A 25,704-nucleotide genomic window follows, 5' to 3' on the forward strand; every position below is an offset into this window, starting at 1 on the left:
TCAATTCAGGGTCAGTGTGTATCCAGGGAGTGTATTTTCCTGTTTCTTTTAAATGAACTGAACTCTTGATAATGATGGTGGCTAATGAGAGTCTTCTCTTTTCAAAGGACAAATGCAATAAGTAAGTCTTTAGAGTTATAGTGGCTCAAGTTGTATATTATTATTAATTTTAAATGACCACCTCTGGGGGGTAAAAGAGCTTTTCTATGGCCCTTTTGTGTCTTAAGTTGTTTCTTCTTATGTGCCATAACTCTCTAATCTTGAAAACACTTGGATAGCACTCAAAGTATAATTCACGTATTACTGCACTGACTCATATCAAAACATCCCAAGGGCTAGTCAGTGGCAGAGCCAAAAAAATCAAAGAAAGGAAGGGGACGTTAGAGGTCGTGGGGTCCAAACCATACGTTAACAATTGAACTGATGCAGGCATCTCGGGTCCCCTTTCAAGGGTAGACTATGCTGCCTTACTCTTGTAAGCACAAGTGGGGAAAAGGGACTTTAGAATTCAAGCATTGCCAGTGAGAGTCTCCTATTCTCAGGGAATAAACATGAGGTCGACCCCATTACCCTAGGCAGGGTTTGAGATCACAGTATCTACTTCTATCCCTTTTTATTTTACAGATGAGGCCACTAAGGACCAGAAAAATAAGGTGATTGGCCTATGAAAATAAAACTAAAAAGTGAGAAGGTGGGGACCATAGAACCAGGGCTGTGCTAGTACATTTTTAGCAAAGTTCTTTTAAAGGATTTTTTAAAAAGTGGATTGAAAGTCAGGTCTCGATAGGAAGTCCTGGGTTCCATGTTGGCCTCAGATGCTTCCTAGCTGTGTGACCCTGGCCAAATCACAACCCCCATTGCCTAACCCTAACTTACTGCTCTTCTGCTTTAGAATCAAGACACAGTTTTAATTCTAAGGTGGAAGGTAAAGGTTTAAAGAGGAAAATAAATTTTAAAAATTCTAAAAAAGATGTATTACATTTAAGTTTAGTGTATTTTCTCCATTACTTTTTATTTATTTTTTAAATTTTATTGAGTCAATTTAGAATCTTATTCCTTGGTTACAAGAATCATATTCTCTCCCTCCCACCCCATAGCTGATGCACAATTCCACTGGGCTTTACATGTCCATCACTTTTTAAAATCAAATAAGTGTCAAACACTCAGGTGTGTTGGTTGAATTATATTAAAATACAACTGAGAAAGATGTAATGAAATAAATAAAAATGTTTTCTAATTACATTTAGGTTCCCAAGTGTCTGACATCTCTTTTGTTGTTCTGTCATCTTTCAGTCATGTCTGCCCCTTCATGATCCCACTTGACATTCTCTAGGCGAAGATATTGGAGCAGTTTGCCATTTCTGTCTCAATTTATGTTTAAGGATCCTGAAGCAAACAGGGTCACACAGTTATGCATGTGAGGCTTGATTAGAACTCAGGTTTTACTGACTCAGTCCAGCTCTTTATCCCCTGCCATCTCGCTACCCCCAAAGTACAATAGAAAACAGATAATGTCAGTTTATGGTCTTGCTAAATCAATATACAGCCCTCAGGGATCCTTGTGTTTACTTGAATGCCATTCCCATTTGACTCCATCCCATTGGTCTAGACAATCAATAAACAGTGAGTCAAGCCCTGATTAGTAGCCTATTGACTTCTGAGGCTCACTGAAAATTTAACAATCAGCTGCCTCCAATTGACTGCCTAGAATCTGGCTTTCTAATGCATTGCTTTTTCTACTACTCCTGGAATCTTAAGGACCTAAACTTGAACATATGACGCTATGATGTCATGGGGGCAAAGGGAGAAGAGAAAGGAACCCAAGGAAATAAGCATTTTATATGTGGGCTTTTACAACTATTTTCTCGTTTCGATTCTCCAGGAGTAGAAAGAAAGCTGAGTTTGGGGTTCACAGCACCTAAATTCGAATTCAAATACTAATTCTTCTTGGACCCTGAATAAGTCATTTAAACGAGCCAAGTAAACTCATGCATATCATCATCTGTGAAAAGAGGATAATAATATGTGTCTTGTTGTACCACAATCAGCTGTAGTTGTGAGAACTCAATAAACTAGTATCAGTCACATGCTTTGTAATGGTAAAGGCAGAGATACTCTGGACCCATCTGGGAGCCAATTTACACCCTGGAAATCAACCAGGACCACAAATCGGGACTTGAATAATTTTTGTGGATTGTCTATGCTTAAGAAAGTGATGGAGAAAATGTTAACGCTACAGATTAAACTTAACCCTAAGTCATGTATTTATTCCTCCTTCCCTGGTCCTCTCCTCCAGAAAGCTGGTCGTTAAACATTTACTGGCACATCCTTGGAAAGCACTATCAACATGGCAGCCCTTAGATTTATCTTGGGATATAGACGCAGCCCCAGCCATCACCAAGGATGCTGCTGCTGCTGCTGCTGCTATCCTCCTAAGCTATGAGACTAGTCATGAAATCCACTGAGAAATCTCCAGTCTTCTTCCAAGTCCAAGAGGATACGCTCTTCAAAGACAGATGAGCCTTCCTGTCCCTTAGCTTCTGCCTTAAGGCGGTGGAGCAAGAGGAAAATCAGATGGTCATTTCAGGCACTTTTGTGTGGTCAGGAGAGATGATCATTGATACAGATTTGACACATCTTACGTCCTCTCCTGCAGACCCATCTGGGATTACCATTTTGGGGTTTCTCATCTGACAAATGATATTTTTTCCCACAATAACATGACATTATTCACTCATTAGTTATCTATTTATTTAACCACTAATTGGGAAAAAAGATGGACTTTCTAACTTTTTCATTTCTAAAATGATTCCTTTCTTTCCAATAAAAGAGCTCTGGTGGGGTTTCTTTCTTTCTTTTTTATTTTCAATAGTGTTCTGCTTCTGAAACCCATATAAAAGTCATGAGACTCATAACCTAAGGCATTTATGGTTTACAGTGATTTCTTTCAACACTTATTTATTTTATAAGATGATCTGGATTTTGAAAGGCATTTGTAAAGGACTATAAAATGATGCCTAATGTCTTTCTTCTTTCTTGTCCTTTCTATAGTTCCCTATGTACTGAGGAGCTGTGCAGAATTTATTGAGACTCATGGCATTGTGGACGGAATCTACCGACTTTCAGGAGTAACATCGAACATCCAAAAACTGAGGTATTCTAGACTTGCATATCCTCCTCCAAGGCAGGACTGTCACTGACCCTTCTCAGACTGATGAGTTTCTTTATCAAGTCTAATATATCTCTAATCAAATTACTAGGGTCATTTATTCTGCATCTCTGGATCCATGGTGAGGACATTTGATTTCACTAAAAATTACTCACTGGAAAGATAAGAATTATTTTCCCAACAAAAGTAAATTCTCACTTTTTATTTTTATTTTATTAATAAAAACCTTTTTTTTCTTTTTTACTTTCTTTTTTTCTTTCTTCTTTACTTCTTTTTCTTTTTACTTTCTGTCTTAGAATCGATACTGTGCATTGGTTCCAAGGCTGAAGAGTGATAAGGGCTGGGCAGTGGGGGTTACGTGACTTGCCTAGAGTCACAAATTTGAACCCAGGGCCTCTTGTCTCTAGGCTTGACTCTCAATTCACTAAGCCACCCCTGCTGCCCCCTTGGAACATTATTACCTATCTTTAATGACCCAGAGGAAACCCCATTACTGAGTAGTGGTAAGTCTTTGGAATTTCTATAGGTATTTAAAGAAAGTCCATAAGTGAACTGGAGAGTCTTCTCTTAATCTTCTTATATTTGTAATATGGAAACTACATGAAGGATGGATAGAATTTCATTTATAGAAGAATGTATATCTACATTTTAAATCAATCCTTTTATTGCACCTAATTCATCATAATGGTAAATAATGCTCTTTTATTATTAAAGTTAAATGGAACAGAGATGTGTCAAATCATTGGTTGTGGAACCAAGTCAATGATGAAGATAACTATAACAACAATTTTATCTCTTTTGGAAACTGTTCTTCAGCCATAAAGATATACTCATATTTTAGCTAAACTTTTGTTTTTACATTTTTGGCTGCTTTAACAATAAAACGCAAGAATTTTCAATTCAAAATGAAAGATTCTTTCAGCAAGACCAATGAGAAAATATGTGTGAATTATTCACTCATTAGTCATCTATTTATTTAACCACTAATTAGAAAAAAAGATGGACTTTCTAACTTTTTATTTCAAAAATGATTCCTTTCTTTCCAATAAAAAAGTTCTACAAGAATTGCGGCTAAAGTTTGGATTACTGTTACTCTATAGTCTGAGTTCTGGAGCTTTTAAAAGATTCTCATTCATTCACTGGTTTGCCTTTCTTCAAAAATTTATCAGCAATCGTGTATTTTTGCTGGATGCTCATGTCATAACCAGTTCTTCAGCAGTTAAGGATTGACCCTGTATCAAGTATTAAGATTTTTGGCAAGAACATAAACTGACAAGAATGTTGGCAAGAAATTGAGCTGGCAAGAATGTTGGCAAAAGAATTCTCGTAGCTCGTTGGATTCATTTTTTAAAAATACCTATAAACTACATTGATCATTGCATTTCTCTCTTTTCAAGGTCTTAACTTGGTTCTTTCCAGATTTTAACGGTATCAGAAATTTCACTGCATTTTCTTCAAGGTCATGGAAATAGGCCTCAAGGCCCATATATTTTTTTTAGTCAATCTTTGGTATATTACCATGTCTGTTTGATCTTTTTTTGTCAAAACTTAACCTTGCTCTTCTACATTAAAACTCAAAGATCTTATCCTATATTTGGGAATTTAACGTTTAACATATGCCATTTTGAGTACTAGAGCTTGTTTTGGAGACATTCCACGACAGAGCATAGACGATATTTGGGGTCCATTGATCCCCAATAACTAGAGCTCTTCTCTAGATGCCATGGTTTAGAAGATTCTGAGATGCCATGTGTTATAGGGATGGAGAGCCAGCTTCAAAGCCATGAAGACCTAGCTCCCCCTTTTACGTATACTGGCTCTGTTCCTGGTCAAAATTAACTGAACCTTTTAATATTCTAGACAACTTTCTAAGACCATCAATAAGTTGAGGAAAATGTATTAATCAAGGGAGATTCCTCTCCTGGGAGTTCCCGATAATATTGAAATCTCAGACTTGGTTCTCATCTCTATTAATCATTAAAGTTCCTAGGTTTTAGTTCTTAGGTTGAATTTGTGTCAATAATTACCAAAAAATGGTCATTAATGATAGTATATGGGAATGAGGAGAAAGCAAAAGACCCAACAGACCATATTTTCTCCTCCTCACCCTTCTCTCCCCTTTTCCCTTTCCCCTCCTTCTCCTTTTTCCTTTTTCTCTTCACCCTTCATGCCTTTCATCTTCCCTTCACTCCCCTTCTCTCATCCCTCTCTCTTGCCTTCCCCCTCTTTGGAACTTGTTATTAAAACCAAGCACATTCTCCTTTTATCCCCACCACGAAATATTTTGAGAGATCAGAGATAGAACATTCTGTGGGAAACTCACTACTCTGTAATTGTTATGTCCTTTCCCAAGTCCAGAACTGAACCAAGAGTTTTCTTACAACCTTTCTTTAAAGGTTTGCCTTGAGTAGAGGATCTAGGTGGGGGGGGGGTGTCTTGGGTTCAAGGGTCAGGGTTGAAAGTACAGTTAGATCAGCATGTCCAGGTTGGCTATACTTTTCTTCTGTCTGCCCCCTGATATATCTAATTTGTGTTCATCAGTATTGTTATGTCTCTGTCTGTGTTGTTTCAGGCAGGAGTTTGGCTCAGATCAATGTCCAGATCTGACAAGGGAAGTTTACCTTCAGGACATTCACTGTGTGGGCTCTCTTTGTAAGCTGTACTTTAGGGAGCTGCCCAACCCTCTCCTCACTTATGAGCTCTATGAGAAATTCACGGTGAGCTTTTCGTCTTCAATTTCGGGCTGGATGGATGGGTGGGTGGGTAGGTTACATGGGTGTTTGGAGAAGGAGGTAAGAGTTCGCTTTTCAGTTGTGAATCTCATGCAGTAGGTGGTTTTGTTATAAAGTGGAAAGAAATGATTCATTGGTCCAATCTCATGGCTAGAGACTAATTATTATTATTGTTATTATCAACCCACAAAAATGCTAGCCATCCCATTTATTCTTATCTGTGGGGGTAGTGGGGTCATTTGCCATTTTTTTTCCTTCATTGTTCTTAGCTTATTTCCTTTTGGAAGTGAAGAAAGGGAAGAGAAAGGGTCTTGGGAGGAATAAGCAAAGTGGAGGGGGAAAGGAAGAATAAAGAATAGGGGGAAAGGAAGAATAAAGAATAAGGGGAAATAGTCACAGAAGCTGGGCTTGTTTGGAGAAAAGATGATAGCAGAATATGTAGTCAGCAAATAAACAAGAGTTCACAATAAGAGTTTTTTAAAAGGATTGGTATAATGAGCAATCTTAATACTAGAAAAGAATTGGGAAATTCTTTTCAGCTCCTCTTTGCATAGGTGGAGGACCATGGAGGTGGAATATGGATTCTCTTGTCAGATGAGAATGATAAATTAGTTTTGACGAAGTTTAAAAAAAACACACTTACCTTTTGTCCTAGAATCAATACTATGTAGTGGTTCCAAGGCAGAAGAGTAGTGTAAGGGCTATGCAATGGGGGTTAAGTGACTTGCCCAGGGTCACACATTATCTGAGACCAGATTGGAACCCAGGGTCTCCAGAGATCTGGCTCTTTATCTGCCCTGCCCATTTCACAGATTGTTATGAGGCTTGAATAAGACAACCCAGGAAGAATGTTTTACCAATATTAAGGTGCTTTATAAAAAATATGGTTCTATGAGATTTTTTTCCCCTTATAATCCAATCTTATTTAAATAGAGAACAATTCCTTTGTGTAGTGAGGAAAATTCATTGCCCAAGACTAAAGAATTGACAATATCTGACCCTAACTTTTTTTTCCTTAAAACCTTTACTTTCTCTCTTCATATCCATACTAAGACATAAGAGTGCCAAGGATTAAAATACTTGCCCAGGGTCACATAGCTAGGAAGTATCAGGTCAAATAGCTAGGAAGGTCAAATTTGAACCCAAGTCCTTCTGACTCTGCTACCCACTTGTCCCATACCCTATGTTGGCCTTAGAGTTCTGGGCATTAGCTCTTCCTTTCCAGGCTCAGAAGGGGACCTTGACTTTTCCTCTAGGGCTTTTTTATTTTTCATCCTTTATTAAGATTTACCACGATTCTCGTATCCCTGAAACCCAGCCTGAAACCTGCGACTCTTGAAACTTCTGACACATAAGCTTGACAGCCTCAGATCAAGGGATCTCTTGCACCTAAATTCTTATTATTTTCCTCCCTGACCCAGGTCATGCCCTAACCCCCACCCACCTCTTTCTTTCACTCTCTACACAACGTGGGTGAATTTTCTTATGTTTATTCAATGAGGAAAAGGCACATCTATACCTATTTAGAAATAAAACATTGAGGCCAAGCAGTTAGAAATGTGTATAATATCATCACCGCCATTAGCTTTCTAAGTTATCCGAGCCTGATTCCCTCGTACCTACGAAGTGTGTCAACTGCATCTACAGATGAGAATGGCTTCATTTTAGAACATGGACTCCTTGCTCCCAAGAGTAATTAGCTTCTCCCAGATGGGAACGAGTTTATTGATTGATTGGTACAATTTTTCAATTGGAGCCTCATTTTTAGCCAGTTAGGAGGCTTTCTGGCTATTTGGATGGCGCCTGTTGCCCCTTAATTCCAGACTTTATTTCTCCACCATCAACCCTTAATAGGGACAAGCAAGGACATCCAAAGAAGTACAGTAGCAAAGTTCCTATTACCTAAGAATCAAGAGTTAGCATGACATTCAGGTCTCTCCCACACTTAAAATTTTTTTTTAATTCATTCATATTTTTAAAAATATATTTTATTTCATCAATTACATGTAATAACTTTTCACCTAAGTTTTCTGAAGAGTATAAGATCCAAACTGTCCCCCTTACTCCTTTCCCTTCCTCTTCCCAGAGATGGTAAGCAATTTGATCTGGGTGATACATATATTATTGTGCAAAACAAATTTCCATATTGTTCATTATTGTAAGAAAATAGTCATGTTAAACCAAAATCCCCAAATAACAACCCAAATAAAGTGAAAAATCATATGCTTTGATCTGCAGACATTCTGAGATGGATAACATTCTTTGTCCCAAGTCCCTCAGAATTGTCCTGGATCTTTGCACTGCTGAGAGTAGCTCAGTCTGTCACAGTTGATCATCCCACAGTATTACTGTTATCATGATGTTCTCCTGGTTCTGCTTGTTTTTTCTGCATCAGTTCATGAAGTTCTTTCCACTGAGATCAATCATCCTATTTACCATTTCTCACAGCACACTTTTAAAAAGACACTTCCATTTGTGGACAGGATTTGCTCCCAAGTTATGTTTTTAGAGTCACTTGACAAATTTGTAAGTCTAAGGCTTTAATCCTTAAAGAGTCCTCTGAAATTTAGAAATTTCAGATGAAAAAGAGAAAGTGAAATAGGAGTAAAGGCTGGGGCCAGGGAAGTGGCTAATGGGAATGACTGTCTTTTACAACTTCAACTCAACTCCAGAATTATTATTACTCTTGGTATAGATCGCTGATGCCTTTTTTCGCAAAAGAGAAAAAAAGAAAACTCTCTCCCCTCCTGCAACCCACTCTGCTCCATTGACTCATTATAGAATGTTGACCTTAAAGCCAAGAAGACCTAACGTCTCTGACAAATATTGTTTATGAGATCCTGAAGAAATCACAACTTCTCTTAACTTTTGTTTCTGCATCTTTAAAATAATGAAGTTGGATTCAATGGCTTCTAAGGTTCCTTCCAGTCACCAAAGCTTCCTTTAGGAATGGCTCTGCCAACCCAGGCACTACCTAGATTCAGTCCAACATTCCCACTGATCTGAGGTCAACCTTCTCTTCTTTCCTTGAACAGTGGTTAGCTGTAGACAATCAATGCTGTTAAAAAAAAAAGGAAACTGTTCTCTTTTTCTCTGGATGGTTTGCTGTCCTTTTTCTTCACAATGGAAGCATACAAGCTCTGTATTCTGGACCTTGACTTCCTCAATGGTAAAATGAGAGGCTTAGACTAAATGCCTCCTGGGTCATCTTTAAGTTCTTTCTAAATTCCTTTAACCTGATTGGCATCTTGGGACGCACTAAAGCAGATTTGGGAAAAATCATTTTGGAGACCTGGGGCTCTTTCTTCTTATAATTTACCTTGATCTTGAGGCTCAATATGCTCAAGTGTGGATAGAGTTTTATTTGGAGTCAAAAGACTTGGGTTCAAATCCTGACTCTGCCACTTACCATCTAAGTGACTTCAAGCAAGTCACTTAATCCCTCTTTGCTTCATTTCTCTACCTGTAAAGTAAGGGATTTGGACGAGATGACTTGTAAGGTCTACTCATTCATCTAAACCTTAATTTGCAACCACATCCCCTTGTGTAAAAATGGAGATTTGAACTGTTCTTATTTCCTTGATTTCTAATAATCTTAATAAACCTCATAAAACATAATATTTTTATCAGTAGGAACTAAATTTAACTTTTACCCTTGATACCTCTCTGGCCCTTTAATCAGCCTGGTTTCTTTAATTCAGGGACTCATTGTATCTGTACCTTGGTTAGCTTTATACCAAGCAGCTAAGAGGTGCCTTAGATAGAGTGTGGGCTTAGAATCAATAAGACTAAGCTTTTGAGTTCAAGTCTGGCCTCAGATACTTACTGTGTGACCCTAGGCAAGTTACTTAACCCGTATTTGTTCAGTTCCCTCATCTATAAAGGAGCAAAGTAATAGCATCTACTTTCAGGGGCTGCTGTCAGAATAAAATGAATGAATATCTATAAAGTGTTTTGCAGTAAAGTACTAGCTTTTGTGGTAGGTTTTTCATGCTTTGCCCATAATAGTATATCGTCTTCTCTTCATTAGATTAGATATTAGAGATATATTAGATACTAATTAGATAGCTTGTTTAATTTCCATCATTCAAAGGGAGAAATTAAAAAATACAAAACAATACATTGATTCCCATCATTTCATATAATCAGAATAACCAGACCTGATGTATGCATCAACCACCGTCCTGGACACATATTTTACAAAAGACCTTCCCACTCCCCACCCCCAATATCACAAGTGCTATTAATCACATCTCTCTCTCTCTTTTTTTTTTTAACCCATACCTTCTGTCTTAGAATTGGTTCCAAGGCAGAAGAGTGGTAAGGAGGGCTAGGCAATGGGGGTTCAATGACTTGGCCAGGGTCACACAGCTGGGAAGTGTCTGATGCCAGATTTGAACCCAGAACCTCCTGTCTCTAGGCCTGGCTCAATCCACTGAGCTACCCAGCTGCCCCCTAGTCTCTCTTTTAAAAAAAAATTTATTTAGAATATTTTTCCATGGTTGTGTGATTCACGTTCTTTCTCACCTCTCTTCCCTCTCCCCTTCCAGAGTTGACAAGAAATTCCACTGGGTTATACATGTATCATTGTTCAAAATCTATTTCCATGTTATTCATATCTGCAGTAGAGTGATCTCTTTTAACATCAAATCCCAAATCATATCCCCACTGAATCACATGATTGATCATATGTTTTTCTTCTGTGTTTTTGTTCTTTCTCATAAGTTCCTCTGGATTGTTTTGGGTCATTTTTGCATTCAGCAAATATTTATTAAGAGTTTTTATATTTATTTAGAATATTTTTCGGTGTTTATATGATTCATAATCTCCTTCCCCCACTTTCTCCTCCCCCTCCCAAAGCTGACAAAACCTATTTCCATGTTGTTCATATTTGCAGTAGAACGATCTTTTAACACCAAAATCCAAATCACATCCCTATCGCACTATGTGGTTGATCATATACTTTTCTAATCCATTTCTGCTCCCACAGTTCTTCCTCTGGATGTGGATAGTGTTTCTTTCTCATATGTCCTGGATCACTGCGTTACCACTAATGGAGAAGTCCATTACGTTCAATTATACCACAGTGTATTAGTCTCTGTGTACAATGTTCTCCTGGTTCTGCTCCTCTCGCTCTGCATCACTTCCTGGAGGTTGTTCCAGTCTCCATGGAATTCCTCTACTTTATTAATCCTTTTGGCACAATAGTATTCCATCACCAACAGATACCACAGTTTGTTCAGCCATTCCCCAATTGACGGGCATCCCCTCGTTTTCCAATTTTTGGCCACCACAAAGAGTGCAGCTATGAAATACAAATACAGAACAGTATGCCTATCAGATCTGTGGGAAAGGAAGGAATTTAAGACTAAGGAAGAGATAGAGAACATTACAAAATGTAAAATGATTGACTTTGATTATATCACATTAAAAATGTTTTGTACAATCTTCGTATATGTTTCTAAGACGGAAGAGTAGCAAAGGCTATGGAGCTAAGTGACTTATCTAGGGTCACACAGCTAGAGAATATCTGATTTCAGGGCTGGCTCTCCATCCACTCAGGTACCTAGTTCAAGAGCCTTAAGTCTTATAGAGACTTTGTTGTAATTAATAAAGCTTGTTACAATGAACCTTCTTCTTGAACATTATTATTCAATGGATGTTTTGAATATATTGTTGTATTGAACCTCCATTAATAACATTATATATAAAAATATTCACATTTAATGGAATTTATCAAATTCAAAATAAGAAGTAAATTATAATATTTATAAAAAAACTAGTTGACACAATGTATAGAGTACTAAACTTGTAGTTAGGGAGACCTGAGTTCAAATCTTTCTGCAGACACTGATTTCCTGAGTGACTTTAGGGAAACACACTTCAGTTTCCTCATTTGTAAAATAAGGGAAATAAAAGCCTTTATCTCAGGATTATTGTGAGGTTGAAATATGATAATATTTGAAAAGCATTTTATACACGTTAAAGTACTATATAAATATTATATATTATATATTTACATAAAGTATTGTATAAATGCTAGTAGTAGTAGTAGTGGTAGTGGTGGTGGTGGTGGTGGTGGTGGTGGTAGTTGTTCTAGTTGCAGTAATACATTACAGAGACAGAGTGAGAGAGAATAGAGAACCTAGAACGGAATACATAGAGCAGCTAGGTAGTACAGTGGATAGAGCACTTTGTGTGCATCTATTTCAATGGACTCACTGAGCTATTTTCCCATTCATGTCCGTAGCAAGCAGTATCACACTGCCCAGAAGAAGAAGGCCAACTGGCCCGAATCCAAAATGTCATCCAGGAGCTTCCCCCTCCACATTATAGGTAAGCATCCTTTATCATCCTTGCTCTTGTTGTCATCATCATTGTGAATTATTAAAAGATCAATTACTTTTATTATGAATGATAAGCAATAGTGAAATAGTCAAAGATGCAACATCCCTTGCAGAAGGCATTAAATTCATATACTTTTGTTGCATTTCTATAGCAATTTAAAGTTTGTAAAGCATTTAACATGCATTATTTAATTTGAGCCTGAAAACAACCCCATGAGAGTATTTTTAGGTTTTAGTAGTATCCCCATTTTGCAGATGAAGAAACTGAGACACAGAGTTTACATGATGAGTCAATAAATGTCAGAGGCAGGGTTTGAACCCAAGCTTTTGGGAAAATAGGTTAACTATTTCCTGCACTATAATACTCTGCCCCAGAGACTCTCACACTTGGGCCCAAGGTTTTAGGGCTGTTGGGAAGATTGTGGAATGGACCTACCAAATATGCTTCCATATCCCAGGGAGGAGGGAAGCTTTTCCTATAGGAAGAGAGGATGGGTAGAGGTTTGGGGGTCCCAGGGCCAAGCTGTAGTCAGGGTTTAGGGTGTCAGAATAAACCAAAGGGAATGGGTGAGAAGAGAAATATTGGTAAGTAAGCCAGTATTTTTGGTCCTTGGAAAAAAAGGACGTTTCAGCATCCTGTCTAGAAAAAGCCCAAAGACAAGAGCCCAGCCAGAGCTGGTGCTGGGGCAGACCCTGTTTTCTGCCTTGGCTCCCAGTGTCTTTCTTGGGCTCCATAAATAAGGACCAGCAGGGGGGTGTTCCTCTCCAGGAAGCAGTAAGTGAACCCTGAAGGAAACTGGAAATTCTAAGTGGTGGAAATGAGGAAGGAGGACACTCTAGGCACAGGGGACAGCCAGAGCAAGGCCTGAGAGAGGGGTGTCACGTTTGAAGAACTGCAAGGTTAGTTTGGCTGAACTGTGGCATTTATGTAGGAGAGTGATAGACCAAATGAGCGCTAAAATCAGAAAGGACTGCTGGGACCACATTAGGAAGAGTTTTAAATGCTCAAACAAAAACATGTGTCTGTGATCCTGGAAGGAAAAGGTGGCCCATTATTGACTAGGGATTGAAAAGCTTAATAAGCTTTTCATATATATATATAATATATAATATATATATATAATATAATATAATATAATATAATAATATATTATATATATAATATAATAGATATAATAATAATTATAACATAATATAATAATAATAATAATAAATAATAACATAATAAGAAAAGACTTAATAAGCATTTATTAAACCCCCGAGGTGCACAGCTCTCTGATCCCGAAATAGTAGGAATGCGAAAAAGAACTGTGTAGATTAAGTTTGCCTGGACTTGACACATATCCTCTCATGTGAACCTCACAAATCTGCAGTAGAGGCACACTGATCCAGCAGCAGGGATACCCCACACAGACAAACAAGGCAGAGTCTATGAGGAAACACAACTCAAGTCATCTAGAAAAATTGAAGGAGAGAAAAGAATTGTTTTTGGAATGAGCTGAATATAATACTCTGAGCCCTTTATCGACTCTTCAATAAACTAAATTTCTTACTATGGCCTTCAAAGTGCCCTATAGAGTGGCTAATCTTCCCCCACCTATTTGCTTTCATCTCCTCCAGCCCCCAGCCCGCACCCAAATCTGCCCTCTTCCTGACACCAGTGTCTTTTCCTTCCTTCTTGAGTCTGCTCAGACAGCCCCCAAGGGCTCAGAGTAGCCTGCTGGTTCCCATCCACCATGTTTCTCCTTCCTTTGGATTCAGTCCAACAAGCATCCAATTTAAAAGCCTTTCTTAAGCATCTATTTTTTACAAAGAACTTTACTGAGCAAGAAAGGTACAGAGGCAAAATGGAAACTTATCTCTACCTTCAAGAAACTTACATTCTTCTGAGTATTTTTTTTTTCCTGCTGGAAATTTGGCCTAACGATCTATACTGGGTTTTTATTCTTTCTGTTGGCACTCATACACACTTCCTCTTATAAGGGTTCTTGGAAGCCCAAGATCTGGCACTCCCAACTCTTCCTCTTATACGGTTCCTCTCAGAAGCACAAGACCTGACCGGTCCCTTCCCCTTTAACCACATTGTTCAGAATTGCTCCAAGTCACTTAGTGTGTTGATTTTATATTGGTCTCTCTGTTGACTTTCTCTATTTAAAGAGGGCGAGAACTGTGATCTGTAACCCTTATTATGGAGCTCCACAGACATTACTTTTCCAGCTCTTTGCCCCTCAGTACTACAGGACAAAGCCATGGGAAGGCCTGTGCTAGGGAACAAAGCTAATACCTAATTAGGAGTGAGAGAAGTGGCCTCTCCATCTAACACTCAAGTGTATGAGGGCATGATGGACCTACGATAGATCGAAGCAGGGGATACGAGGAACAAGGTAGTCTTGAAAGCCCAACTTCAAACACAGCAGGCTTTTATTGTATTTGTTGCCATGTTGACTGAGCTTGTCCTTCTCCCCAATCATAATTCCTAATGCCCCATTCAGCCCTGACACTCAAATCATCCATGCCTTCCAATTCACTAGTTTAAAAACAAAATATTTAATTCTCTCCACTACATGGCATTGCAATTTTCACCTATGTTTTCTGAAATGGTAAGAAATTATAAGTTTGGCTCTCTTCTTTCCCTCCTGTTTCCCAAACATGGTAAACAATTTGTTCTGGCTTATACATGTATTATTATGCAAAACAGAATTGCCTGTCTTACCATTCACTCTTCCATGCCTCTCTCCCACCCTTCTTAACCTTTCACCTCCATAACCTCACACATATTTCCTCTGAACTTGTTTTTCCTTGATTGTTCTTCATTGGAATCCAACTTAGATGTGCCTAACCTCTGTGCAAATAGAAATTTGCTACACCTGAACTACATTTACCCAGCATCCTTTTAAGTTATGTCCTCATTTTAGGTAGGGAGGTTTGGGAGACAAGTTTGGCTGAGACCCAGGCGGAGGCTCTTTTTGAGCTTGTGCTTTGGGAGCATTGGCAGGTGTGGGTTTTTAGACTCATTTGACTGAATTAACCCCTTTCTGTCTCCCTTTTGTTTTTATTAAATCCTATATGGTTAAATTACTTGGATTTTTATTCATTTTTACTCACACTTCTTAGATTCATGGACTCACAGAATGGATTATTTCCCTCATTTTAGTGATGTGAAAACTTAGGGGTAGAGAAACCAAATTAATGTGCTTTTGTAGGAGAGAGAGAGTTCCATCCAATACATATGTATTAAACACTTGCCATGTACAAACGCATATACGAGATGTTAGAGTTACAAAGGCAAGGATTAATATGGTCTCTGCTCTGAAATTTTTAAATCTAGTATTTGGTTTCTCTACACCTAAATAAATTCTCCTGGAGGACTATAATGACCAAAGATGTCATGATATCCTCCTACCTTTCTCCATCATTCCTGGGACAACAATCCTCAGATATTCCTTAAAATGTAGACTTTGGAATTACCTACAGATTACAGGATTCACACAGGCATTAAAGGTTTTTACTTTATCCCCCCAAAAATGAACCCATTACAGGACCTTGGAATACCTGATCAGGCACCTGACCCACATCGCCTCCTTCAGCAGCAAGACCAACATGCACACCAGGAACCTGGCCCTGGTGTGGGCACCAAATCTTCTCAGGTAAAGAAAGCCTTAATTAACTCCAATTTTTATTTTTATTTATTTTTTTCTTGTAGAAGATTTGAAAGTTTTTATTTAATTAATTTAGAATCTCTTTCCATGGTTTCATGATTCATGTTCTTTCCCATCTTTCCCCCTCCCCATAACCGATGCAATTTCACTGGGTTTTACGTGTGTCATTGATCAAGACCTATTTCCATATTATTGATATTTGCACTAGGATGATCGCTTATAGTCTACTTCTCCAATCATATCCGCATGTAATCAAGCAATTAACTTTGATTAATTATTTAATTAAAAATTGATCAGTGAATTGACACAGAACAAATATCAGCAGAAATAGAATAGACATGGTGATCCCACAAATCTAATTGAAAACCATGTGAAGAGGTTGTTAACGCCAGTGAAATTGTCATGGCCAATATGGATCCCAGGGAATGGATGAAATTCATTTACCTCCTCTACTAGAATGTTGCATCCTCAGCTGGACAGGCATCATTTTGTTGGTTGGTTTTGCTTAATTGTTTTTCTTAAAATTCTTATCTCACTATTGTTTTAGAATACTTATTATTGTCTAATACTTACTATCGTCTTAGAAACAATAGTAAGTATTAGACTCAAGGCAGAAGAAAGGTAAGGGCTAGGCAATCAGGATTAAGTGATTTGCATAGGAAATTGCTACAATCAAATTTGAATCCAGAACTTCCTTGACTGTAGGTCTGATTCACTAGACACTGAGCCATCTCGCTGCCCTGCTTAACTGTTTTTTTTTTTTTTGTAACCAGGGAAGTTCAATGGCAGGGGGATGCAATGGTCTTTGGGAAGTTATCCTACTATTAGAAAATTCAGGGAGGGAGAAGAGAAGGACAAAAGTACAAACAAACGACCAAGCAGTCAGTGAGTTCATAGCATCCAACACAGGAAAATTAAGACCGGAAATTGCATAAAGCTAAAAACTTTTAAAATAATTTTGTTTCAACTAACTATATCAGGAGTAACTGTTACTGTGTGATTTAAATAGATTTTGTTGGCACATCTTTCACCTGCTAATTTGGAAACATCTGGGACCAGATGCAGTCTTATCATTATAATTACAGGAGAAATAGATAGACGTTGGGGCCATCTCTTAAGAACAACTTTCTAGTCTTTGTGTGTGGATAGCTGACTATTTTTGTCACCACGAGTCACTTGTAACTGGCTGAAACCCAGAAGGTCTGCTTACTGAAGGAAAAGACAGGCTTCTATTTCTTAATGATTGATGGCGAGCCCTTTAGAACAATAGGGGGAAAAACTCTTCGAAGGGGAAAAAAATGCACTTCCTTGTTCCTTACTTGTACAGACTGTTTTGTTTTTAAAAGCCCTTCATGAGTAGTTCTAGTCCTGGTAGATCCATACATTGTTTGCCATGTAATAACTAGAATTCTGCGCTTGCATATTAATCCACATTCATGTATTAAAGATCTACTATGGTACAGACTCTTGGGACACCACCTCAGATTAAACCGTCGGACCCCTAAATTAATTTACGTTTTCCTGGAGAAGACCACATATGTATTCAGATAGAAAAAATTCTAGGTTGTTGGAGGAGAGAGGTCACTAACACATGGAAAGGGGTACTTAACATTTTTCCTATAATGAACTTCTTGGGTATTTTGGTGAAGCCTGTGGATCACTTCCCAGAAAGATGTGTTTCAATTGGGATAACTAGATGTCTCAGTGCATAGAGAGCTAGGTCTAAAGATGGGAGGTCCTGGGTTCAAATGTGACCTCAGATACTTCCTAGCTACGTAATCCTGCATGAATCACTGAAGTCCAACTGCCTCACTCGTGCCACTCTTTTGCCTTGGATTTTTAGTATAAATTATAAGAGAGAAGGTAGGGTTTAAATTTTTTTTTGAGTTTTTAAATGAATAAAACACAGAGGATTACATAGGAAACAGATTATATTAAAATACAATTATCCAAATATTTCTGTAAAAACATCAAATTTCCAGGCTCCAGGATAAGAACTCCTGATGCAAAAAATAAATTTAACCTAAGCTTTGAAGAAAACGAGATGCTTAGACATGTAGACACATATTATAGATGGGGGGGGGGGGAGCTAGTTCAAAAGTGTGGTGACAGGACATGCACCATTGTGTGAGGAACAGCAAGAAGGTCATTACTGATAAATAATGGGCTGAATTCAACTCTAGATGCATCGCCTTACAGGGTCACAAATGCCAAAAAAACTGAGAGCTCTGGCTTTCCTGGATGATTCTTCTTTGCTCATTCTCAATGCGCTGGTGCTCACAGGACATTTTCCCTTCATGCCTTAGGTCTAAGGAAATCGAAGCTATTGGCTGTAACGGAGATGCAGCCTTCCTCGCCGTGCGAGTCCAGCAGGTGGTGATTGAGTTTATCTTGAATCATGTGGATCAGATTTTCAGCAGCTCTCCCTGCTCTGTAGAGAACGATGGTAATTGTTTAACCTGACTTTGTCCATCCTAATCGTTCTTGCCCTCGTGCTTGCCTCGCTGTGTCTGTGTTGGATGAATATCGGTGGCACGTGTTTGAAATTGACGTTTGTAAGTTTCTGGCTCACACCAGCTGTGTAGGGGACGCCATTAGGGCTCTGCGATTATTGTGGTCATAATGATTTTTCTGAGCTCTTTAGGAGACTGACTTGATGTTCAGTGACACTGAGTACATTTTTCTGTTCCAAAGCTTAGTTGCCTTGCCATTTCTTCATCTCAGATTTCCAGACTCCAGGATAAGAACTCCTGATACAAAAAATAAATTTAACCAAAGCCTTTTTTTCTTTTTTAAACCCTCACCTTCCGTCTTGGAATCAATACTATGTATTGGTTCCAAGGCAGGTGAGTGGTAAGAGCTAGGCAATTGGGGTAAATGACTTGCCCAGGGTCACACAGAGAGGAAATATTGAGCTGAGCCTTGAAGGAAAGTAATATTGTAGGAGGTTAAAGTGGAGTAGAACTCTATTCTAGGCATGGGAGATGGTCGGGATAAAGGAATGGAGATGGGACATGGGGTATCTTGTATGAAGGCCAGAAAAAAAAAGGTACTTTAACTGGTTGAAGAGTGAAACAAGGGGAGATTTGTGGCCCCCGGCTTCTGTTATTTCCCTCCCAGACTTGGGGAAATATTGGCTGAGCCTACAAGGAAGTATTCAGAGTCATAGCTTTGGACATGAGAAAAATGCCTCATGGAAGGTTGTAGGGCGGAGGGGGTGGCGATAATAATCCCCCCCCCCCAAACCACCCCCACCTCCACCCCCCTGTTATTGTAAAGATCACATGAAATAACATTTATAAAACCTATTGCAAACCTAATAGCACTATATAAATGTCAATTATTCTTAACAATGACTTTTTTTTAACAAATTTTAGTTTTATTATTATTCTTTTTTTGTCATTTCTTTTTTTAAATTATTATTTATTTTATTTTATTTTTTTGGTTACAATACTCACTTTATTTCCCTGCCCCCTCCCCCCCATCCTTCCCGCAGCCAATGCACAATTTCATTGGGTATTACTTGTGTCCTTGATCGGAACCTATTTCCATGTTGTTGTTTACATTAGGATGTTCATTTAGAGTCGACATCCCCAACCTATTATTATTCTTTTTTAAACCCTTGTCTTCTGCTTTGGAACCTTATTGGTTCCAAAGCTCATTGGTTCCAAAGCAGAAGAGTGGTAAAGGCTAAGCAATGGGGGTTAAGTGTATTGAACAGGGTCACCCAGCTAGGAAGTGGCTGAGGCCAGATTTGAGCCTAGGATGCTCCCACCAGGTATTATTATTATATTTTTATGATGTATAAATTAGGGGGGCAGCTGGGTGGCTCAGTGGATAGAGAGCCAGGCCCAGAGATGGGAGGTGCTAGATTCAAATCTAGCCTCAGACACTTCCTAGCTGGGTGACCCTGGACAAGTCACTTAACCCCCATTGCTTAGCCTTTACCATTCTTCTGCCTGGGAAACAAAACACAGTATTAATTCTGATAGAAAGTAAGGGTTTGAAAAAAATGAAATAATTTCTAAATTAAGGGGCAGCTAGGTGGCACAGTGGCTAGAGTGCCAGGACTAGAATCTGGAGGACCTGGGTTCCAATGTGACCTCAGACACTTTCTAGCTGCATGACAGTTAGAACTGTTACTAATATAGAAGGTAAGAGTTTTGAAAATAATAATAAAAATAATAATTTTTATTTTATTATAATTTATATGATATAAATTATATATAATATAATAATATATAATCAATTATAATTTATATGAATGTTTGTCTACAAAAACTAGCTTTTAGGAACAAAATAGATCATGTCTTTAGTTATTCAAAAATGAGAGAAATGATTAAATTGGAAGGCTTTAAAATTTTTATTATCAAATTTAATTCTTCCCATTCATTTGTCCGTGGCCTGGATCATCATTTGTTAGGAGTATTATAGAGGGGATCCTTAGCCAGGTATGGGTCTGGTTTTTGTAACGCTGGGCAGAGAAAAGTGTCTCTTTAGTCCAAAAGAGAAGACTTTACGGGTTATAAATCTTGGGGGGATACAAGTTTAGGCTCTGGTTTCTCAGCCCTTATAGGGCCAGTCAGTCCCTACATAATGAAATCAGGGGCAACCATACCCTGGGGAAACTGGCCGTATGCGATCTGACTCACATTTCCATGCCAAAATAATAATTTATCAATTGGTGGGGTTAATTTAATACAGATGTAAAAAATATATATATAACTGCCAAGCAACCCTGAATGTTTGTACTGGAAAGCCCAATCGCTTCCCAGTAGGCAGCCTTACTTGGGAAAACAAATTAATAATCAGAAGATTGCTTGGTAAATAAAGATTCCGGGAAGGGGAATGATGTGGCCTCCACGGATATTTTCATATCAGGTTGTAATACTCTCTTCAGTCTCTCTTCTCTCCAGGGCATAACACACCAAACAGACTGGCATTGTGGGCAGAGCACAACCTCTCCCTGCACAGTGCTGGAAACACGGGAACTCTGCCCACACTCCGAAGCTGCCTTTGTTCACTCCATGATGTCCTTTAGGGTCATAATATCTGCAATGAACTGTTGCTTTTTGGTTTTTGCTGAGTTAAGCCTGTTCCAATTGTCTGGAACTGGCTGGGACCTTAAGTGCTCTCAGCTTGATATGGCTTAGCTGGGTCTCAAGCTTCAAGTACAACTTTCTCATTTTACAGATGAGGAAACTGAGGCCCGGAGATATTGACTGTTTTGCCAAAGGTTATGTAGTTAATAGATGGAAAAGCCAGGATTTCCATTAGTTTTTTTTCCTTTTTGTTTTGCTTTGTTTTAATTTTTTCTTTTCTTTTCTTTTCTTTTCTTTTCATGGTTACATGATTCATGTTCTCTTCCCTACCCACTTGCAGAGTTGACAAGCAATTCCATTGGATTATACATATATTATCACTAAAAACCCATTTCCATATTATTCATTTATGTAACTGAATAATCTTTTTTTAAATTTTATTTAGTCACTTTAGAACATTATTCCTTGGTTACAAGAATGATATTTCCCTCCCTCTCCTCCCCCCACCCCTTCCCATAGCCAACGCGCAATTCCACTGAGTTTTACATGTGTCCTTGATCAGAACTTATTTCCATGTTGTTGAAGTTTGCTAAATCATCTTTTTAAACCAAAACCCCTGATATCATATACCCATATAAACAAATGATAAATCATGTTTTTCTTCTGTGTTTCTGCTCCCACAGTTCTTTCTCTGGATGTGGATAGCGTTCAAGTTCCTCTGGATTGTCCTGGGTCATTGCACTGCTATTAATAGCAAAGTCTATTACATTTGATTGTGCCACATTGTATCAGTCTATGTAAAACATTTTCCTGGTTCTGCTCCTTTCGCTTTGCATTAATTCTTGAAGGTCTTTCCAGTTCCCATGGAATTCCTCCACTTCATTATTCCTTTGAGCACAATAGTATTCTATCACCAACAGATACCACAGTTTGTTCAGCCATTCCCCAACTGAAGGGCATCCCCTCATTTTCTAGTTTTTTGCCACCACAATACAGGCAGCTATGAATATTCTTGTACAAACAGGTCCTTTCTCTTTTTAAAAAAATCTCTTTGGGATACCAACCTAGTGGTATTGTTGTATCAAAGGACATGCATTCTTTTTTTTTTTTAACATTCTTTTATTCATATTTTTTAGAATATTTTTCCATGGTTACATGAGTCATGTTCTCTCCCTCTCCTCCTCCTTTCCCCCTCCCAGAGATGACAAGAAATTCCACTGGGTTATATACATATATTATCACTCAAAATTTATTTCCATATTATTCATATTTGTAATAGATTGATCTTTTAATACCAAAACCCCAAATCACATACCCATATACATAAATGATAAATCATGTTTTTCTTCTGTGTTTCTACTCCCACAGTTCTTTCTAAAAATTTCCATGGGATTGTTCTTGATTATTGAATTACTATTGTAGAATCTATCGCATTTGATCATTTCACAATGTTTCACTTTCTGTGTATAATGTTCTACTGGTTCTGCTCCTTTCACTCTGCATCACTTCCTGGAGGTTGTTCCAGTTCCCATGGAATCCCTCCAGTTCATTATTCCTTTCAGCACAATTATATTCCATCACCAACAGATACCACAATTTGTTCAGCCATTCCCCAATTGAAGGGCATCCCCTCATTTTCCAATTTTTTTGCCACCACAAAAAGAGCAGCTATAAATATTTTTGTATAAACTTTTTTTTTAACTTTTTGGGGTATAAACCAGTAGTGGTATAGCTGGATCAAAGGGCAAACATATCTTTTAAAGCTGTTTGGGCATAATTCATAATTACCTTTCAGAATGGTTCAATCAATTCACAACTCCACTAGCAACATATTACTGTCCCAATTTTGCCACATCCCCTCCAACATTTATTATTTTCCTTTACTGCCATATTGGACAATCTGATAGGTGTGGTGATAGTTTCTTAACAAATTAATACCTTATTTTATACCCCACTTAGTGTTTTCTTGGCAAAGGTGATGTATTGGTTTGTCAGTTCCTTCTCCTCTTTGTTTTATAAAGAGTAATTCCAAATTACAAAGAAGCAGAGTTAAGTGACTTGTCCAGGGTCACACAATTAGTAAGTATCTGAAGCCAAATTTTAACCAAGAAAGATGAGTCTGACTCCAGAACTGGCACTCTATCCACTGTGCTACCTTGCTAACTGATTTCTTTTTTCACTACCCTATAATATTTTAATCTCTAATTTCTGTAAATGAGCAACTTCTGGGAAGTTTATTTCATTTCTGTTGTGGTTCTTTTGTGGAAAAGTAAGAAGTCACCTAGTATATGTGCCAGGTACTATGCTATGTTCCTTACAAATATTTCATTTGACTTTCATAACAACCCCAGGAGGTAGGTGCTATTATTAGTCCCATTTTATAATTAAGGAAAAAGGCAAACAGAGGCTAAGTCACTTGCCAAGGGGCAAACTCTTTAGTAATTGTCTGACATCATATTTGAACTCAGGAAAATTAGTCTTCCTGACTCCAGGCCTGGTGTTCTATTCACTGGGCCACCTGGCTGCCTGTAATTTATATTGTATGACTAGTCATTAGTCATAAAGGTTGTCCCTTCAGTTTTAAAGTTTTCCTATTATATCTATAAATATATGAATAAGTGTATTTACATATTATTTATATAAACATTTCTATTTCCTATTAAAGCATTTTCCAATAGTTTAATTTTCTATTATTCCTTATCTTAGAAGTTATTTTTCCTATATTAATTCCTATATCTCCTGCTAAAATGCCTCTCTCATATCCCTCAATTGGGGCATGACTGAACAAATTATAATATATGATGGTGAGGGAGATGCTATTGTGCTGAAAGAAATGAGAAACGGGATGATTTCGGAAAGAACTGAAAAGACCTCCATGAACTGATGCAGAGTGAAATAAGCAGAACCAGGAGAACATGGTACATAGTAGCAGCAGTATTGTGGAATGATCAACTGTGCTAGATGAGCTACTCTCAGCAATACAATGATCCAGGACAGTTCTGAGGGATTGATGACAATGCTATCCACCTCCTGAGAAAGAACGGTGGGAGTAGAAATGCAAAGGAAAACATATGATTTATCACTTGTTTATTTGAGTATGTGTTTTGGGGGCATTGGGCGTCATAAGATTATTCACTTACAAAAATGAACAATATGGAAATAAAAATTAAATATATAATAATAAAAAATAATGCATCTCCCAAAAAGTACCTTTTCCTTTATAGAATTTTGGATCTGGAAAAAAAATTGCAAGACCATCTAGTCTAACCTATGTGATGTACTACATACAAATGTTGTAAGGGAATTAAATAAACTTTTAAAAATATTTTAAGCCTTCTTCCATAAATTCCATCATTAATTTAGCAACTAACGTTAGGAGCTTCATTAAAATCCTTTGTTAAAAATAGCTAGAGGGGGCAGCTGGGTAGCTCAGTGGATGGAGAGCCAGGCCTAGAGATGGGAGGTCCTAGGTTCAAATCTAGCCTCAGACACTTCCCAGCTGTGTGATCCTGGGCAAGTCACTTGACCCCCATTGCCTAGCCCTTACCACTCTTCTGCCTTGGAGCCAATACACAGTATTGACTCCAAGACGGAAGGTAAGGGTTTAAAAAAAAAATAGCTAGCATTGGGGGAGGTTAGGTAGCTCAGTGTACTGAAAGCCAGGCCAGAGATGGGAGATCTTCGGTTCAAATTTGGCCTCAGACACTTCCTAGCTGTGTGATCGTGTTCAAATCATTTAACCCCCTTTGCCTAACCTTCACTGCCTTGGAATCAATACACAGTATTGATTCTAAGACAAGGTAAGGGTTTTTTTTTTGTTTGTTTGTTTTTTAAATGAATGAATATTCTTTCAATTTATTTATTTAATTAATTAATTTAGAATATATTTTCATGGTTACATGATTCTTCTTCTTTTCCTCCCCTTTTCTCTCCCCTTTCCCGTAGCCAAGGGTATATTTTTTTACTTAAAATTATAGTTAACATTTATATCTCTGTAAAAATTAAAATTATATCTTAATAATAAAAATATTCTATTTTAGGAGGTTTATTAAATGATCATTAGAAATCAAGGAATAAAGAGGATACAAAATGAAAATAAAAACCATGTGCCCATGGCTGGTTAGCCATTTTCCAAATCCTCACCTTACCAGGCCACCATGCATACCAAAGAGGGCGTGGGAGGAATTACAGCCAGTTAAACATCAATAATGTGATTTTGCCAATGGGAAGATGCAGGAGAGATTGTAGGGAATTTTGGGAAATACTAAGGACTTCTGGGGAATGAAGTCAAAGGTTCAAAATCTCCATTTATACATCTCTTAAAAGAAAGAAAAACGTCTTTTTTTGATAGTGAACTAAGAACACACTTATTTGTAAACATCACTTTAAGGTCTGCAAAATACTTTATTAATACAATCTCATTTTATTCTCAAAACAACTCTGGAAAATAACATTTCCCATTTAACAGATGAGAAGTGATTTGTGGCAGGGTAATATAATTGATAAAAGTCTGAGGCAGGATTTGAACTCCCGTCTTCCAGCTCTTTGTCCATTATACCACTGCTCACCTCACACAGTTAACCCCTAACAGAATGACAATGCCTCTATGGGACAGGGCAGTCAAAGCACCACACGGAATAACCAGTGAGCAGGAAGTCACTTTTATTCCCATCTTCATGCTCCCCTTCAGCTGCACGATCTGGAAATGGGCATTGCCAAATACAGTTGTCCTTTGGGATTGTCTAGTTCTGGTGA

The 25,704-nt window shown here is 38.0% G+C and overlaps 1 protein-coding gene across 2 annotated transcripts in view; it reads left to right on the forward strand.

Moving 5' to 3' along the window:
• The window catches only part of ARHGAP31 (Rho GTPase activating protein 31), a 184,435-nt gene that overhangs the window by 133,462 nt on the left and 25,269 nt on the right, over positions 1-25,704 (forward strand). For both annotated transcript variants that reach the window (XM_001369947.4, XM_007493728.3), the window contains exons 2-6: positions 3,052-3,154; positions 5,742-5,886; positions 12,152-12,237; positions 15,788-15,895; positions 18,214-18,353. In XM_001369947.4, the coding sequence (XP_001369984.2) occupies positions 3,052-3,154; positions 5,742-5,886; positions 12,152-12,237; positions 15,788-15,895; positions 18,214-18,353 (582 nt within the window). The remainder of the gene's footprint in view (positions 1-3,051; positions 3,155-5,741; positions 5,887-12,151; positions 12,238-15,787; positions 15,896-18,213; positions 18,354-25,704) is intronic.

Source organism: Monodelphis domestica, chromosome 4 (genome assembly GCF_027887165.1).
Source record: "Monodelphis domestica isolate mMonDom1 chromosome 4, mMonDom1.pri, whole genome shotgun sequence".
NCBI classification, from domain to species: domain Eukaryota; kingdom Metazoa; phylum Chordata; class Mammalia; order Didelphimorphia; family Didelphidae; genus Monodelphis; species Monodelphis domestica.